Source organism: Rhinolophus sinicus, linkage group LG10 (genome assembly GCF_036562045.2).
Source record: "Rhinolophus sinicus isolate RSC01 linkage group LG10, ASM3656204v1, whole genome shotgun sequence".
Lineage (NCBI taxonomy): Eukaryota > Metazoa > Chordata > Mammalia > Chiroptera > Rhinolophidae > Rhinolophus > Rhinolophus sinicus.
In genome coordinates this window covers 80,447,577-80,467,170 of record NC_133759.1, presented here as the reverse complement: position 1 = coordinate 80,467,170, position 19,594 = coordinate 80,447,577, and the positions used below count along the sequence as shown (strand labels likewise).

At 44.3% G+C, this 19,594-nt stretch overlaps 1 protein-coding gene across 2 annotated transcripts in view; it reads right to left on the bottom strand.

Moving 5' to 3' along the window:
• The window catches only part of CTNNA1 (catenin alpha 1), a 281,342-nt gene that overhangs the window by 257,617 nt on the left and 4,131 nt on the right, over positions 1-19,594 (bottom strand). For both annotated transcript variants that reach the window (XM_074313590.1, XM_074313589.1), the window contains exon 2: positions 12,803-12,928. Coding sequence is in view for 1 of the 2 variants with exons in the window: in XM_074313589.1 (XP_074169690.1) it covers positions 12,803-12,833 (31 nt within the window). In the remaining variant the exon portion in view is untranslated. The remainder of the gene's footprint in view (positions 1-12,802; positions 12,929-19,594) is intronic.

Sequence of the window (19,594 nt, the reverse complement as noted above, 5' to 3'; positions counted from 1 at the left end):
ACACATATCTTTCCAGATACCTACCTTGAACCCAATAGTTTTTACATATTACAAGAAAAGGCCTTTGGATTTGTCAGACAGAACGAAGGGATGGGGAAATAATTCCTTCCACCAACACACCACTTTACAAAGTGTTTTCATGTATATTACCTGATTTTGATAAGCCCTCTGGGGAAGGTATTATTAACCCCAATTCAGAGATGAAAAACTAAAGTTTAAAAACTCAAGTAATAGGGTCAGCCCGGTGGCTCAGACGGTTAGAGCTCCATGCTCCTAACTCCGAAGGCTGCCGGTTCGATTCCCACATGGGCCAGGGGGCTCTCAACCACAAGGTTGCCAGTCAATTCTTCGAGTCCCACAAGGGATGGTGGGCTATACCCCCTGCAACTAAGATTAAACACGGCACCTTGAGCTGAGCTGCCGCTGAGCTCCCAGATGGCTCAGTTGGTTGTTGTGCGTCCTCTCAACTACAAGGTTGTGGGTTCGACTCCCTCAAGGGATGGTGGGCTGTGCCCCCTGCAACTAGCAATGGCAACTGGACCTGGAGCTGAGCTGTGCTCTCCACAACTAAGATTGAAAGGACAACTTGACTTGGAAAAAAAAAGTCCTGGAAGTACACACTGTTCCCCAAAAAAAGTCCTGTTTCCCTTCCTCAATAAAAAAAAAAAAATCTATTAAAAAATATGGTTTTAAAAAAAAACACCTCAAGTAATAGCTCAAGGTCACAGCTACATGGGATAGAATTGGGACCTGAACCCAGTAGTTTTGCCTCTAAGTCAGGAGCCTTGGTCAGTGTACCCTCCAGTCTGGCCTCTACTCCATCCCAGGACTCAGGATCAGGTCTGGATACGCAAGAATCACAGCCTTGATCTGACCTAGAACTTGTCTCTGGGCTGCTCGTACACAGTTCTGTGTATCTGTGGCTAGGCAGTACCTGAAATACCAAGCTTTGCCTCTGGAAGTGAATTCGGAGAAGAGGTGAGCCGCTAAGGGCATTCAGGGAGGCCAGGAGCAAAGTCTTGGATCCAAGCTGCTCTGCCCATTCTTGTCCCACCCTCTCCTCTGGGGACCTCCCTAGCAGCTGTGAGGTGGTTGGATTCAGTATTCTGCCCTGATGTGGTCTGACAGCAGCTAAAAGGCTGGAGTGGGAAGATACTAAGGCTGAAAAGCCCTCAGTGGCAAGAATCGTGTTGTCCTGTTATTACCCTTCGTGTTCTCTATGTACCAAGGACTCAGGAAATCTCAGGCACCACTATTATCTGATAGATTTTGAGTCTCACTCATTAGCCATGGTTAAGAGGCATCTTATCCATCTCTAGCCTCCACAAAGGGCCTGAACCTAACACCCTCAGGCAGAATATGGGTGTCTGCTTCCTTTGTTTTCCCCTTTAGACCACTCCTGCTACAGGTGGAACGAGTTTCTTCTCACTCATGAACCAGCTCTGAATCCTGGGACTCACTTTACCTCCCCATTCCCCTCTCTACTCCTCATCCACCAGCATTATCACAGAATCTCTCAGCGAGTACCCCCAAACCCCCATGTTTTTATCTTTTGAATCCCAGCACCTACAATTTCTTCATCACAAAGGGAGAAACGATATATCCCTTCTCATTCTTCGTATCTCATGGGGATCAGAAGGCAGGTGGTTTGAGCCCTCATTCTACCCTGTCCAAATTGCTACCCTTCCCGGCTCCCCCTGAGCTGGCAAAGTCTGCCATGGCACATAGACTAAGAGAACCACATAAAGTTGCCCCCAGGGAACATGAAGGGAAGCTCCAAGCTTTTTAGTTTCTCTGAACACAAACACATACACTCATTCACCTTTTCTATCTATCTCTCTCTCTCTTTCTCTCTTTCTATCGCTCCCCTCATCCCTCTCTTCTCTCTCCCTCCCTCCACCCAAGGAGATATTAATGGAGTCGTCCATTAAATACAGCAGCTGCCAGAGTGTTAGGCTGACTGTGCAGAGGGCCCGAACCCATTCAGTTCAAACTATAGCCCCATCACATATCTCAGGTTTTTATCTTTTCATTTCCACATTGTGCCTCAGTCAGGTTGCTAAATGCCAGTTCTCAGTCTGAGAGCCCACATGCTTCCCAGGAGCACACTGATGCCTGCCTGTCTACCAGCCACAGAAGCAGTGCATGGAGACATGGGAAGGAGGAAGGTGGGGAGGGTAAATCAGCACACATCTCCCAAAGCCCACTCATGTCCAAGAAAATGTTGTTTAAAAAGCCCTGATTGCGGAATCTTTCTCTGACACTTGTCTATAATTGTGACAATTTACTACAATGTCACAAAGTCTAAAAGCCACTCTCAAGAGGAACACTGCCTGTTTCTGAAGACTCTGGACCTGAGACCAGCATTCACCTGTCATTGTTATCTGGTACGGGCCCTGTCCTCCATCGTGAGTTATTAGAAAGTCATATACTTACAGCAGCAAAGCCATAACTTGAATTATAGCGTGGGAAAATCCTAGAGTATCAGCTGTGTACAGTCTGGCAAATGGGGGGAACACAGTTGGTCAAAGAGTGGAACTCTAGACAAGCATAGGAGTCTGCCTTGAGCTCTTGGTTCTTCCTGCTTCTCCCAGCTTTCCCTTTGACCTGTGATTCTTGGGGGAGCTATTCCACAAATATTAACTGAGTGTCGCTGTGTGCCAGGCTTCTCCTCCTGGCCCAGCCCTTGGGTTCATGACAAGACTGCCTCTTCCTTGTGGTTCTCCAACACCCCCAGCTGGTTCTCTGGGTACTATAACCAGAGGCTCCTTGAACCAGATGGAATGATTTGATACTTTCTTGAGCTGAGCTTTTCCCCTTTCTTCACACCTGAGTCTAGAAAACACCACTCATAATTGACCCTCCCCCCATCAGAGCAGGCAGCTCCCTGGGGAGGTGCTGGGCTTCTCCTTTCAGCAAACTCTGGACCCTGCCAGGAGTGTGGAGGCTGGCTGGCTCCCAAGCCAGAGCACAGACCTCCCCGACTGACCCTGCTGTCTAGTCATGGCTCAAGGGTTCTTGTAGTCAAGATGCTTCCACAATTGGTTAAGTCCATGGAACCTCGGCCTGTGGCTCTATGCTAACAAGGCTATTTAAACCCTTGCTGGCCAGGAAAGCACAGCTGTCATCTATTGTTAGGACACATCACCATCTTCTTTCTCAGTGGAGCTTTATTCCTCTACACTGTTGGACACAGGAATGGGGCTGTTGTTCCTAAAGTTCATTATCATTGGGCTCTAATCATCACCGTACACGCAAAGTCCTACACAGTCGATAGGCGGCTCCACACTCCACACTTGGGAGAGGTGCTGTCTTAAGTTGGCTTCCGGAGAAGCAGAGACTGAGATAAAACTTAGGTCACATGATTTATTGAGGTGTGCCCTCAGGAGAACGAGAAGCAAGGAAGCAGGAAATGGCAGGAAAGAAGGATGTGGTCACAGCTTTGTGTCTGATCCAAATGGCTTCAGCCTGATCCAACAGGAGACCTCGGGAGCATGAACTGCACCAAAGCATTGAGTCTTCCTTGAGGTAAAGGGGCTGGTCTTTGTACCCCCTTAGCTAAAAGCTATAGGGAGGTACAGAAGGGGTCTTCCATCCACCAAGAGCAATTTTATGGAGGGCAGGTCTGTGGGTCACTGGAACCCAACACTGCAGCTGGGGAAATGGATACACTGATGAGGTAAAGGGGATGTGGGCCAGGATCCAACAGCACCCACTAGAGCTACTGTATTCCTCAGCTCTGGTGGCCATAACAAAATTCCATAGACTGGGTGGCTTCTCACAGTGCTGGAGGCTGGTAGTCTGAGGTCAGGGTATCAGTGTGGCTGAGTTCTTGCACAGGCTTTCTTCCTAGCTCGCAGAAGGCTGCCTTCTTGCTGTGTGCTCACATGTGGTGGATGAGGTAGGAGGGTGGATAGCAAGCCCTCTCGTATCTCTTCTTATAAGAACACTAATTCCATCATGACAGCCCCACCCTCATAACTTCATCTAAACCTAATTACCTCCTGAAGGCCCCACCTCCAAATACCATCCCATTGGGGGTTAAGGGCTTTAACATACAAATTTGGAAAGGGGACACAATTCAGTCTATAGCAGGTACCAGTTTGTAAACAAGGAAAAGAGACAGCTCTTAGCCAGATTAGTTCAATGACAGCCATTTCCCTTGCATCAAAGTTCTTCCAGAATTCCATTTGTTGACTGATGCAGAAGAAAAGTTAAACCCCGACTAGCAGAGCCAGGCCTAGGACCTCCCAAAGGTTTCTCTTTTCTCAGTGGCAGTCGGTGCTGCTTCTTGCCCTGGGAAAGTCAGGCTGGGATTGTTTGCAAGCCTCAGTCCTTCGTAAGTATTCTGGAGGTGACAGCAGAGGCATCTGCGTGTGAGCCTACCCAGCTCAGGCTTTGAAGCTCAGGAGCAGAGCCATTAGCATTCTCTCTGCCACAGACAGTTCTCTTCAGCCCTTGTTAGTCTCCTTTTTCTTCCCTCCCGACCTTTTCATCAAGAGCAGCAGCTTCCTTGTTCCTAGCACCTTTTCTTCTCTTCAAAGAGCTCTGGGTGCCTGGGAGGCCTGTGGCCAAGAGACTTGCCAGACACTTCTGGATTCCCAATGAAGAACAGACTGTGCTTCCCCATTTGCAGCTAAGAACCAAAACGCCCCAACTCCTCTCAGTTCAGGATTGAGCAAAGGACCAGCCAGAAAGCCACCTTCCCTCTGGTTTTCTGGGCAGTCTGCAGTGGTTAGGACTTGGTTATGAGGCTATCCTGCAGAGTCCCACAATCCACCCCTCTTCTGGATTTGGGTTTGTAGAGAGAGGAAGTCAGCGAGGAGGAGCGTCACAGGCCCTGCACTCAGAGAATCCAGCTGCTGCCCGTCCTCCATTCTAAAGCCCCATTTCATTCTCATGGGAGAAGGTGGGAAGGACTCTCCATTTCACAGAAGGGGTTCTGTAGGCATGAGGACAGAAGAGAGTTCTCAGTGAAAGTGCCATTCATACCTCCATGATTTATTAAGAGCTGCCATGTATCCAGCTGTGTGATGAGTTTTCACAAACCAGGAAGAAGCTCAGGAAAGCTTAAATTCTACTGCTGGCCCCAAAGTAAATTTCTTAAGCAATCTACAGATTTTAGGAAGAGGGACTCCAGTGCTTCCAATTCAAACAGACAACAGTGAGTTAGGCAGATGGTAATTCAGCTTCATTGTCCAAACTTTCCTCTTAAGGTTGCTCTTTCCCACTAAGAGCTACTGGTTGTATCCCTGTGTCATCCCCAAGATTTTTCAGGTGTGAGGGGATCATTCCATGTTCCCCCACAGCCCAGGATATGATTCTATCATCTGATATCTTCCCTTTTCTTATGCTCTACAGTTCTCAGGCATACAAGCACTTACTCCTTACAATTGCTTCTGCAGTCATTCCAGAGAGACACATAAAAACAACTTGCCCAGAATCATGTTTTAGCAAACTCCTCTGTAGACAGGACAATAGTTACGGCAATGGGGCGCAATCATTTGTATTCACCTCCCCATCCCCTCCAGCCACAGGCTGGGCCCAGCCTCACCCGGCATGCCAGCCCCTATGGGCCCAGAAGCACACAGAGAAGGACTGCTACTCCATCTGCTGGCTTGACAGCAACTCTGTGTTGCAGCCTTTGACTTCCTTACAAGGCAGGTTCTGGCTCTGAACCAGGAGACCAAGATGTCTTTTCATCATGATAAAGTATTCAGCCATTTTGTCAAAAGTGATGACATCTACCCCTCCCACCTGAAACCCACAGACACAGACACAAATACAGCTGGAAAACACAGAGCCGAGGATTACTGATCTGACAGGAGCTGGCTAAAGCTGGGCAAGCACTGCTTTAGAGCTGTAATAGGGACCTGATATAACAAGAAAACAGCTCCAAACCAAGCTGGGGGGAGAGGGGAGAAGGAGGGGGGAGATGTTAGGATGAGATTTAGAAAAACACTGATGAAACGACATTTTCTTTTCATCTTTCCATCAAGCCCTTCATCTCTACTTCCCTTCTGTATGAAAAATGATTCCTCTGCAGTTTATTTCACTATCCCCCAGCACCTTTAGTCCACCCAGAGTCATCTTTATGCCCAGAATTTCTTATCTGTCTATCCTTACCTAGGCAAGGACAGGATGGTGCTCCATTTTATAGATGAAAACAATTAAGCTTCTTCAACAGAAGGGAGAAAGAGAAAATGATATTACCCAGCCTAATTCAGAAATTAATTACTTGGTTCCTGAATTCCCTGTTTAACTATAATAAAGACATGGTTTTATTCGGAAGTTTCAACAGGCTCCATTATGCAGTATCCACGTCATACCAAAGTGAGGTGCCAGTTTTTTTACAGATGCAAATTTTTATAGAAACCAGTTGGAAAAGTTATAAAACTCTAAAACCTTCACCCATATCAATGGAGAAAAGAAGTTGTTGATATTAAGAGAAAGTGTTTTAAAAGGATTTCTTTGGTGAGAACTGTTAGTGTGCTGTGGGTACCCCCTCCAAAGAAAGAGGGACGGGTACCTGCATTTCCCCACAAGCCTAATGAAAAGGGCTTGTGTTCCCACAAGCCTAATCAAGGGAACCCCTCAGATAACTTGCTTAATATGTGTCTCCTGTAGTTACAGGGGCAGAGTAGACTAATTTCTGACTCCAACCCAAGAAACGTAGGGGCCACTATGGGGGCTAGCAGCTGCTGTGCGATGCTGGAGTCGCCCATAGTCTCAGAGCCCATCGTGTGGGCAAAGGCCCTGTTTCTCATGGAGAAACTGAATGGACTGTTGAATTATCAGAGGCAACAGAGGAAGAAAGCAGCTGACAGAGGAGGGTTTACTAGTACAGGTCAGTGTGTGTGTGTGTGTGTGTGTGTGTGTGTGTGTGTGTGTGTAGGGGAGTACAGATCTCTGAAGAACCCACAAAAATGCCCCAGGAGAAAGTCAGATTTAAACATTGGCCACTGCTTGAGAGCATAGAGCCAGCTTCGACAACATGGGACAAGGAAAATATTTCCTGTCACCTCTTATTTCCTTGCTCTAATCCTCCAAGGGTCAGAAACTTCAGGAAAAAAAGAAGAACCACACCCCCTCTTTTCACTTGCAACAAGATCTCAATGATGGGGGGTACAAATAGCTTCATCTTGAAAAACTTTGGAAACATTGACAATACCTGAACTGAACAAGAGCTAATTGAGATCACGTTTTACTAAGTAAAGTGACTGTAGGGCTTCCTCATCGCTGCACGACCAGCATTTGTCCAGGAGAATCAGGCCCAGCACTACTGAGCAGGTTTGAAGCAACAGCGGGAGCCAAATACAGAGTTTCTCTTAGGATTACACCCCAGGCGTCCTGCTTGCCATTGTCCCGCTTACTGTGGGAAAAGTTGTTCCTCAACCCTTATTTTAAAAAGTAATGAAAACACCACCAAAGCTGTTGTCCTTCACTTAACAGCACTTTGACGTCCTTGTGGAAAATGAGGTGTGTGGCTTCAAGCGCTGCCCACTTCTCCCCTTTCTTCTTGACTTCCCGAAGCATCCCACTTTCTGTTACCCTGCAAGTATTTACCACAGATTTGAGCAAAGCCACTTTCACAAGGTCCTGAAACCTGCTGCGCTGTCACAGTCCTGCCCCACACCCTTCCCCTTGCTCCCTGCCCGTCCTCAGGGATAACACAGGGAGTTAGACGTCACCCCGACAGTTTCAAGTAACACTGCCATCTTCTCCATTTTAACTCCTCATTTTCCCCTATAGTCAGTGGAGGGGGCAGGGGTGGAACACGTCCATATACAAAACATTTTACAAAGGAAATTATATACGTACATGGACTCTCTGCCCTTCAGTAATAAGACAGCTAACATTAAACAGACAAGCATAAATGTATAGATAGCAGAAAAGCGGCAATAAACCAATATGTGAATGAACAGCATGGGAAATGCAGGATTAAGATGGAAAGCAGAGACGTCCAGGTCGAGTCAGTGGATGTTTACTAAACAGCTACTAGGTATCAGGCAGAGGACTAGGTTCCGGCAATAAAATTTTGAACAGAATGGTCACAGCCCCTGTACACATAAAGTTCTCAAAATACCGGAGAAGGTAAACACTAAACAAAGTTTTACTAAAAAGTAGTTTAATTAATATAAATGCACAAAGTGCTATGAAAGATAATATGCAGAACTGGTCAGGGCACTAGGAGTCTAATCCAGTCTTGGGGTTAGAGAAGCTTACCCACCACAAGTGACATTTAAATTGGGATCTGAAATAGGGTTAGACAAACGGCTTGTGGGGAGTAGCGTGATCTAGGAGAAAGATAGGGCATATGGAAAGGCAGAAGCAACACATTCAAGGAACTGTGGCTAGAAGGAATCTATCATCAGGTGGGAAAGGGACCAAAGTAAGGAGGCTGAAGGGATCAGCAGGAAGCTGGGGAATTTAAAATGTTGATTAAGAGCAAAGCAAGTAAAAATGACAGGATCAAAGATTCAAAGGATTGAAGGAACTTAGTGTCGAGTCCAACTCCCCAGATGATGCTAGAATCCTTCCTTCCTGGTTCCTATCACTGGATCAACATGAATGGAGGCCAGATAGGGCTTGTCATGGGGTCACAGGAGGCTGGTGCAAGGGAGTAAGTGAAGTACCCAGGGAGCCCCAAGGGCGGAGGCAGGAGGGCTTTTCTCCATCCCCGGAGTACGGGTGAGTTGGAGCTTCCTGCCTGATCAGCCTGCTTATTCATGTGGAGACACCCTCATAGGATTGGCCAACGATGCAGATGACAACCATTCATGTTTATTAACCATAGCTTAGCAGGAAGAGGATTATTCTAAGCAGGTATGGGGGTGGGGTGTTGGCTGGTTCAAGAGGGCTTGGCTAGTTCGCACTCTTGACAGAGAGACCTATTGTGCAGGGCTGGGCAAGGAAAGGCAACCTGTGTGAAGCCAAAGGACAGCAAAGCCAGATCGCCCACCACGCAGAGGAGCTCTGGCCCCTTTACTCCGAGAGTGGAATTTGTCCATCCTGTCAGGGCAAAAGCTTCTTCTTGTGCTGGAGGCAGTACAAGGAGGCTACCCCTTGGTGGTACAAACAATAAAACACCAGTTTTTATGGCCCCTTTTCCCCTTCATTTTCCTGCTTTCCACTGTATGGCAGGACTGGATGTGCTCAGGAAGGGTCCCATGTCCATGTCACCATTAATCAGCATTTAGTAAGTACCCGTGCACCCCGTACTAGGAAGAGCCCTATGGAAGTCTCTGCACTTCAGAGGCTCACAATTCTAGAGACAAAGGTAGAAACATGAACCATAAGATAAACCATAACCTCAGATACCAAATGGATGTACAGAAAAGAGCTGGGCTGTATGAAGGACTGGATCACTGTGGAATGGGCTAACCCCAAGCTTTCTGAATGAGTGGCGCTCGATATTGGAGTCACGCTGGAGTCAGGTATGGTGAGGAGGTAGGAAAGCGCTGAGGGGTGAGGGTAGAGGAACAGGGTTAGACCAGGGCTTCTGACAAAGGAGTAATAGGAAATTAGATTTGAAAGGTAAAGAAAATCATGAAAAGCCCTAATGGTAGACTAAGGCACTTGGAGCTTTGGTTTTATTATGGAGACAGTGAAAAGCCACTGAGGGTTTCTAGGCAGAAGTTTAAGGATAACTATGCTAATTGGAATGTGCAAAATAATTTGAATGGAAGAGAGAAAAGAAAGGTAAGGAAGCCAATTAGGAGATCAGCATATGGCAGAACTTGATAACTTTTAAATTTGTCTTTTTTTGCTGAAAGAACTGGATTACAGATATTTCCCTTAACATCTCATGGAAATTTAAGGAAAAGGAAATCAAAGTTTTGGTTGTAGTGTTAGGGGTTTAAAAAACCATCAAGACTACTCTAAAAGAGTATAATAGAAGCCAGAGCTTAAGGAAACCGGCCTCAGAACAGCATAATGCAGGGAAGTGCTCCAAGCAGACTACAAAGATGGTCCCCTGGGCTGCAGGTGAAGATGAGTTAGTTTGTAGGACCTGGAACAGACCTTGCTCCCTGGCAGCACCTGAGGAGGGAACACAACTCAAGAGAAGACTGGCTGTAGGATGCAACTAGGAGGCAGGACCCTCGACTGCAGGATTCACAGCCTCACCAGAGTCCCGTGAGTCAAGGAAGAACAGGCAGTGAGAACCTGGACTGGAAAGGACAGCGCAAACGACGAAACCACAGGTGTCTCAGCAACAAGCAGCAACTTAAAGCCCCCTCTCATCTCCTGGAACTACAATTCAAGCCTGAAGATGAGAAATAGTGAAGTTAAATTTCCCACCAGTCAGATGGATAGGGGCATATACTGAAGTTTATCTTTATTTAAGTATATAAATGTGATACTTCCCACACACACCTATTTATAAACTGCTATAATTGCTACAGTTCAAGTGTGAAAGGATGACACCTAGATTAGGTTGATTAGAATGAGAAAACAAAGACATAAAAGTCCTAGAGATATTATGCAGGAATAAAGAACAGGACTTAATCTCCCCAGAATCTACAGAAAATCCCAGAACACACTGAGAATGCAAGAAGTTTCTCCTTGCCTCGCTCACTCTCTACCCCTAGGCATCCCTGTAGGGGACTTAAGTAAACGCTTTATGTATTAGTCTTAGCATCCATAAATTATAATGAAATGCAACTTGAAGAAGCTCTGTTCTCTCCCAAGGCTGTATGCTAGTGCTCAGGTATGCAGGGTAATAATAATAATAATTTAAAAAAAAGATGAGATCTAGTCATTGAGTTTCTCCTTTGTGTCAGCTGTGGCGGGTACTAGCGATGCCTAGATTAATAAAACTGTTCTTGTCCTTGAGATGCTCACAATCTAGTGGGCGGGGTGGGCAGACTGATAAATAATTAAACTCCTTTGTGTGTGTCATAACAGAACCATGGACAAATGCTTTAGAAGCACAGAGGATAAAGTCACAAACCTCAGGAAGCCAGAGAGGGCTTTACAAAGAAAGGGAGATTTAAGTGGGTTTTAGAGGATGAGTAGGAGCTCAACATTTGAATAAAAAAAGAGAAGAGCATTCCAGATAGTGGGAAAGGTATAGCAAGGCATGGAGGCATAAAGAAATAGTGAGTTTGAGGTGGAGGGGGGGAAGGGATGAAAAAGGAGTTGGAAGAATGAGCTCCTCAGTATTTTCACGGGATTAATTAAATTACAAAGGTCACAGCGGTGACTTTGCAAATTCACTACTAGATTAGGGCCTATTTCTAAGCCTCAGAGTTGGGCTTCGCAGGGTTAAATGGGATTATATTATCAAAGAAGAAAAATTGATAGCACTCAGTGAAAAAGATCTTCTATCTGGAATTGGCCCCTGCAATCTTGAACCAAAGGTAGGCTAGCAACATGATGAACACCGGAGGGGTAGCTGTTCACATATTCACACTGAAAGGGTGTCTGCAGTACCCCAAAGAGCAGTCACATGTGTTCTTTACGGCCCAGTGCTGGAGAGTACACAAAAGGATACAGACACCTCACCACCCTTAGAGTACCTAACAGCCTCAGGCAAAACTTCATTTTTCTGTTTTTCTCTTTGAAGACTTCACCAAAAGCATGCGCACGTTTTCCGTCTTCACTAATATCCAACCTCATCTTCATCTACCAAATGAGCAACTTTCAGAGAAAACATTTCAGTTTAATATCCATATTCTAGGAGTCTGAATGAAGCCTGGGAACGTACAGGGCACTTCACACCACACAGCATTAAGCTTTCTGCCCTAGGGATCTTCTTCGGGCCCTACTCCTTCCCATTCTTTGGCCCTGAAGACACAGGCAGGGTGGAAGGTGGCTATGTGTACTTACTATCCATGGTAACGTCATATAAAACACTGCACAAGGAAAACATACTGCCCAAAACTTCAAAGAGTTTTTTCCTAATAATGTGCCTCAAGATTTACTGAAACATCTGAGTCTCATTTGTAGCACATTAAAAGATCTGGATTGCAAATGTACAGGTTATGTATTTTGTGATGGATTTCTGATAGAATCCAGAGATCAGGGAAGAAAATAAATTTTTATTGATAGACTCTTTGAGGGTGAAGAGAGGGTCTTAGAAATCTGACTTCAACTAAAAACAGAAAGGCAATTTACAAGTTTTACTTGTCAAATAAAAAGTGCATTTGATTTTGAAAACAATCATCATTTTTGTGTTTAATCACCACCTTGAAATTGGTCTGCCTCAGAGGACAGCATGATTCTGGGCTATGTTAGCATGAATGATTTATGACATTCATGAACTTGGCAACTACATCGGTTTTTCTAAAGCTGGCACTCAGCACTACCTGCATGTTAAGTGAAGATTTATGATTTATAAAACTCAACTCATTATGCAGAGGTACATGAATTGTCTTATATGTGCAGTCTATAACTCCTAAGACAGATAAGGAGGCAGCTATGGCATAGAATTTATGGCTCCTTCCTGCTAAAGCTGAAGTTTTGGAGAAAAACTAAAGAAATAATAGACCCTTTGGAGAAAAATAGCTTTAGCTAATCATTCCACCCCCAAACGGTGAGCTGGCCCTTGCCCACCACTATATATTACAGGAACAAAGAGGCTAACGGTGAAAGTCACTTTAATCACAGCACTAAACTATGTCTATGTTTTGAACGCAGCAGTCATAGACAGAATCTAAGTGACTCTTTGGAAATATCAAGCACTCTGTCAGTTTAATTTTTTCCCCCTGTTTGATGTCTGAGACCTCTTGTTGAGATTTCTCATCAAGCAGCCCAGCCAGACCTACAGATATGGACCTCAGAGAGGAGAATTCAATACCTTGGTGTGCCCAATAGCTTCCTGCATGCATCCTCCAAGTGAAGAAAAGCAAATACTGGTTTAGGTTCTGAAACGCAGCTTGTTTTCAAAGATATTTTAGAAATGCAGCAAATCTCTCCCTGGACCCTGCAAAAAAAAAAGAAAAGCAGAAGCACAGAGAATTCAGTGAAATCAACTTATGAATCTCAAGAAAGACTGAGATTACACAGACAGTCACTAAAAATGACAAGTATATGGGACCAGGTTGACAAGCAGATATCTTAGGCGAGATAACATTAAGCATAAAAAGCAGAACACAAAAATGGTAACACACAGGCCAATTGGAAAAAGTCTAAGCGACGGGAAAAAAAATGTTTCCAGTCTAGAGATTTTCAATAGTACAAAACTAAGTAAAAAACAATGAATTCTAAGTAACTTATTTTCAAATATCCCTATCAATCTGGAAATAGACACATGGCTATTTATACATGGCTGCTAACTGCCCTGAATACAAGACGTACCCTATCCCTCTCTCCTCTGCAGAGCTCTTTAAACAGCATTCCACCCTCCCTGGCCTTTGCGAGTTTGGAACACATACCTGAGGACAACCAAAGAAAGCTGAAGATGTAAAAAATCTTTCAAGTAGGGGTGGGAAAATTACTTAGAAAAAAGGAATGTGAGGAATGCACTTGCAGCTTTAATAACTAATTTATTAAGTCATTGATTTCTGAAATGTCCAGTTTTTGTCCAGTCCTGACTTTGGGCTCTGATAACACCTTATATCTGCTTGTCCCAGTGTGGTTGCTGTAACTCATGGAAATGATGCTTTACTCACAAAATGATGCCATTGGGCAAGAGAGCAATATCAAAGAACCACAAATTATGCATTAGGAAAAATGAAGCCTCTTTGGACCATGGGAATATATCCAAGAGCAGAGTAGATACACAGGGAAGAAGTGCATTTGGGTTCAAGGACTCAGTTTCTACTTCTTCTTAAGCTACCTGTAGACACTTCACCACTGAAACACAGGCGCTGTTCTCCAGGGTTCTGGGTACTGGTGTTTTGTTGGCTGCCTTTAATCCTGAGAGCGACCTTCCCAGCTCAGGCCAGGGAGTCGCACTATAAATGGAATGAGAGAGAAGTGGGCAAGCGCCATACACACATACACAAATACACACACTCTAGCCCAGCAGCCCAGGCAGAGCAAACTTCCTTCTGGGAAGCCACACAGAGCTGCAGAGAGCACACACAGGGTGGCCTCATCCAGAGCCTCTAGGAGTCACCTTTGTACTTTGCTTAGAAACAGTTCATTAGTCCATGTGGAAGATAGGTGTTCATAAGACCCATGGTAGCTGTCATGTTTACAGATTCCCGCTTTCGTCTGACAGGGTTCACAGAGCTGCTTCCAGGCAAACTGCTTGCTTCACATCATGTAACACAGACACAAAGTCAACACCCCATCCCTACCCCAACCACTAGTTGAATAAATCAAGGAATTGGCGCTTAAACCAAAGTCTCCGATTTGACCCAATGACCCTTGAGACAACCTGGCACTTTTCTGTGCCTTTACTCTACCCAACAGAGGCATTCCATAGGGATGGTGTAGTTCGAGCCACACAGGAAAATCACAAGGGTGGTGCAAGCAGCCCCAGGGTTACACTGGGAACAAGGAAGGAAATGGTCAAATGTATTTATATTTATTTTTATCTTTTCCGTTTTTATTTTCTATTTTTATATATGTTTAATAATAGCACTATATTCATATACAGTTGACCTTTGAACAACACGAGTTTCAACTACATGGGTACACTTATATGTGGATTTTTTTTTTCTTTTTTCTTAAAGAGGGTGCAGCTCACAGTGACCCATGCAGGGATTGAACTGGCAATCCTGGTGTTACCAGCACCTCGTTCTAACCAACTGAGCTAACCAGACACCCCAATATGTGGATTTTTTTCAATAAATACTATAAATGTATTTTCTCTTCTTTATGATTTGCTTAATAACATTTTCTCTAGCTTACTTTATTGTAAGAATACAGTATATAATACTTATAACAGGCAAAATATGTTAATCAACTGTTATCAGTAAGGCTTTCAACTGTAGGCTATTAGTTCAGTTTTGGGGGAGTCAAAAGTTATACTTAGATTTTCGACTGCATTGGGGGAGGGGGGTTTAGTGCTCCAAACCCCAAGGCTGTTCAAAGGTTAACACATAAATATTCACATAATGGAGGTACATGCTCAAATGTTTTTCTAATGGTGACGTGTAATGAAACAGTTTCAAGTTGAGAAGACAGCAAGGTGCTTGAGGTGCTTCTGAGTAAGGTATGGTCCTAATCCCCACCACACCCCCATCAGAATCCCCTGTGGAACTTGTTAAATATGCAGATTCCTTCACCCACTTCAGAGCTACAGGATCTGAATCTCTAGTGGGATGCTTAAAGAGCTTTCCAGTCTGATGCCTACTGGAGTGTGGGAACTACTGCAATAGAAGGATTAGAGATGCAGACATAAAGATGAGTTGCGGAAAGGGCCAGTCAGTGCGACAGGAACAGCAGAAGACCATTTCTGAGGGGAAGACAAATAACTGGCCGCTATGGGCAGGTTCTCCAGGGACCTGACCAAGGAGGAAGAGACACCCTCCTTGTTCTTCTAGAACTCTGGCTCTATGGGTATTGAAACAATGCCGGTACTTCCCCAACTAGCCTTCAATTAAATCCTCATCACCTAAGGAACCCTGGGCACTTCTTCTCCTGATGGTTGGGGAGCAGGGGTGGGGAACCTTAGAAACCACCAGCCCTTCACATAGAGAGAACATGAACTGAAGATAGCTGACATAATTTTACTAATCATGTACCTTAAGGAGTCAGGATGAGACAGGCGGAGACAGCATATGGACCAGAGTTGTCTGTAAGCATTTTATAAGGTCCTGTACTGATTGAACATTTAATGTGAAATCATGTGATTTCTAAAAAGCATACCAAGTAACAAAGAAGGTTATACAAATATATGGTGATGGAAGGAGCACTGACTCTGGGTGAACACACAATGTGATATATAGATGATGTATTACAGAATTGTACATCTGAAACCTATGTAATGTTACTAACAATTGTCACCCTAATAAACTTTTAATTTAAAAAAAGCCTGACCACTGCACTATACACCTGAAGCTGAATAATATCGTATGCCTATAACTATAATTTAATATATATAGTCACGGGATGTGGAGTTCAGCATAAGGAATAGAGTCAATGGAATTGTAATAGATATGTATGATGTCAGGGGGGGAGTAGATTAGGGGAGGTGGGTTATCACTTTGTGAGGGGTGAAATGTCTGGCTATTGCATTGTTTTGTGCACCTGAAACTAAAAAAAAAAAAAATGAAGAAATGAGTAGAAAGAATTGAAATGCAGTGCAATGGCTGTGCTATTATTGTATTATTGTTGCCAAACTCTGAGCTTCATTCAGAACTGGGTCAACCACACTGTCTTCCAGAATTATGTCCTGGGTGACTTGTCTGTAGTTTAGAACCGTGCTGTCCGATGTGGTAACCACTGGCCACATGTGGTTATTTAGCACGTGGCTATTGGACATGTAGCTAACTCAAATAGAGATATTTTGTTGTCATAAAACAAAAAAGATTCCAAAGACTCAGTATGAAAAAATGTAAAATAGTCCATTAATATTTTATAATATTGACTACATGTTGAAATGATGCAATTTTGGATGTATTGGCTTAAACAAAATGTGTTTTTAAAATAAAATAAAAATGGCTATAGAGCAAAAGCTAACACTGTCTATGTGACCTACGGCAAATGACTTATTCTCTCTCTTCCTCATCTATTAAATAAAAGGCTTGACTTTAAACGACCTAAGGTCCTTTCTGCATTTCTAGAACCCAAATTTGAACTCAAGTCTTAGTTCCTTTCACTATACCATGCTGATCAACAACAAATTAAAATTCTGGCCCTTTAAAAAATTCAGAAAAGACTCCTACATTCTTTTTTTTTTTAATTTTTATTGGGGAATATTGGGGGACAGTGTGCTTCTCCAGGGCCCATCAGCTCCAAGTCGTTGTCCTTCAATGTAGTCGTGGAGGGCGCAGCTCAGCTCTAAGTCCAGTCCCCGTTTTCAATCTTTTGTTGCAGGGGGCGCAGCCCACCATCCCATGCGGGAATTGAACCAGCAACCCTGATTGTTCAGAGCTCACGCTCTAACCAACTGAGCCATCTGGCGGCCCCAAGACTCCTACATTCTTAAGAATTAACTATAAAGAATCTCTAAGGAGACAATCAAGATGATGCAGTAGGTAAATGCTGTGTTTACCTTTTCTCACAACCATATCAAAATTATAACTAATTTACAAAACAACCATTATTGAGAATCGCCTAAAATCAAGCTGAACTGAGCCTTTTAACTAAGGAGGTGCAGAAGAAGCCACCTCCAGACTGGGAGGAAGGTCAGAGACGTGGAACGTGCTGGTCCCACACCCGCATGTGACTATTAAAGATCAGGAGGGCTATTTTGGCTGTGGGAGTCCCTCCCCATCCCAAGAAGGGCGAGAGATCCCAGCCCCACTCCAGCCCAGGGTTCCAGTGCAATGGAGAGAAGGCCCCATAATTTTTGGTTGTGAAAACCAGTAGAGATTGTGACTGCGTGAGACTGAATGCAGCACTCACAGGCGTTCCTCTTAAAGTGACTGTGTGTGGATTTACCCACGAATGGAATCACTTGCTCTGAGCTCCAACCCTGGATCAGCAGCTGAAAAGGCAAGAGAGACAAATGGTGGGGAATTGAGTTCTCTGGCTTGGGACGGGGACTGGAGAGGCAGCTTTTTCCTGGACAGGGGAGCTGGCAGAGGCCATTGTTTCTTTGTTGAGTCCTCCCCCTTCCCAGTGTGAATACAGGTGGCCAGACCTGGCCCTGCCCAACTTTTCAGCACACCCAGGCTGCTTTCAGTGGCTTTTTTGTACAAAGTGCCTACCTTGGCTCAAGCTGCAGACTTTCCTAGACTCTCAAAGGTTCATGGAACCCAGGCAAGCAGCATCTAGCTTGAGCATGTCCTGTGCCTCTCTCTGAGCAGCCTTAAGCTGGCACTAGCAGCAGTTGGCCTTGACTCAGGGCTTAGCCTCTCAAGGTGCTTCCAAGCACAGCACAGGTGGCAACCATCTGCAGATTTCTTTCTGGCTCCCACTGGGTGGCCCTGAGTGGGGCACGGGCTATGGCTGAACTTGACCTATAGCAGATCCCCTCCAAGTTTGTCCTGGGGCTGGAACACCCAAGTGGCCAGCTTCAAAACGAGCTAGAGCATCACCCAGCTATCTCCAAGTACAACATACCCAAGGGGCGGATTGGGCAGGCACCAGAGTCCTACTGAGGCAGATCCTGCTCCATAGGATCAGCCCCTGCACAACAAATCTTCCACAGTAATTAAGGTCAGTCCTCACGACCAGTGAGAACAAGGTTCAGTCCCTCCAACTGATGTGCAATTATCAATCAAGGCTCAATTATAATGGGAGGGCACACATAACCCACACACGGGACACACCTGGAGCACATGGCTCTGGTGACCAGAAAGACTGTGCCACTGAACCCCGCAGTACACCTACTACATAAGGCCATTCTACTAAGACCAGAAGAGATAGCAGTTCTACCTAATACATAGAAACAAACACAGGGAGGCAGCCAAAATGGGGAGACAAAGAAACAGGTCCCAAATAAAAGAACAGAACAAAGCTCCAGAAAAAGAACTAAGTGAAACAGAGGTAAGCAATCTATCAGATGCAGAGTTCTAAACACTGGTTATAACAATGCTCAATGCACTATTCACAATAGCCAGGACATGGAAACAACCGAAATGCCCATTGGTAGACGACTGGATTAAGAAACTGTGGTACATTTATACAATGGAGTATTAAGCAGCCATAAAGAAGAATGAAATCTTACCATTTGCAATAAGGATGGACCTAGAGAACATTATGCTAAGTGAAATAAGTCAAACATAGAAAAACAAATACCATATGCTCTCACTTATATGTGGAATCTAAAGAATAGAATAAATGAATGAACTAATCAGAAACAGTCTCAGAGACACAGAGGGAAAACTGAAGGTTGCTAGATGGGAGGGGGAGAGGGGATAAGGGAGAAAGTGAGGGGATTAGAAAGCACAATCAGTAACCACAAGATTGCCATGGGGATACGAAAGTCATTTTGGGGAATATAATCAATAATGTTGTAAAGATTGTGTAGGGTACCCAATGGACTCTTGTCTCATTAGGGAGACCACTTCAGGGATGCTGTAGATGCCTGATCACAGCACTGTACACCTGAAGCTGAAGCTCAATAATAATGAATGTCAACTACAATTTTATATATATATATATATATATATATATATATATATATTCACAAGAAGTGGAGTACAGCATATGGAATAGAGACGGTGGAAATGCAATGGCTGTATGCGATGTCAGAGGGGTAATAGATTGGGAGAGGGGGTTATCACTTTGTGAGGGGTATAAATGATAAATGTCTAACTATTACAGTGTTTGGTACACATGAAACTAATTTGAAAAAAAAGAATGCTCAATGATCTCAGAGAGAACTTCAACAGAGAGATAGGAAGCATAAAAATGGAGATGAAAACCATAAAATAAAAAAGAACAAGTCAGAAATGAAGGATCCAATAACGGAAATGAAGACTATATTACTGGGAATCAAAAGTAGATTAGATGAAGCAGAGGATCCAACCAGTGATGTCGAAGATAAAATAGTAGAAAACACCCAACCAGAACAGCAAAAATAAAA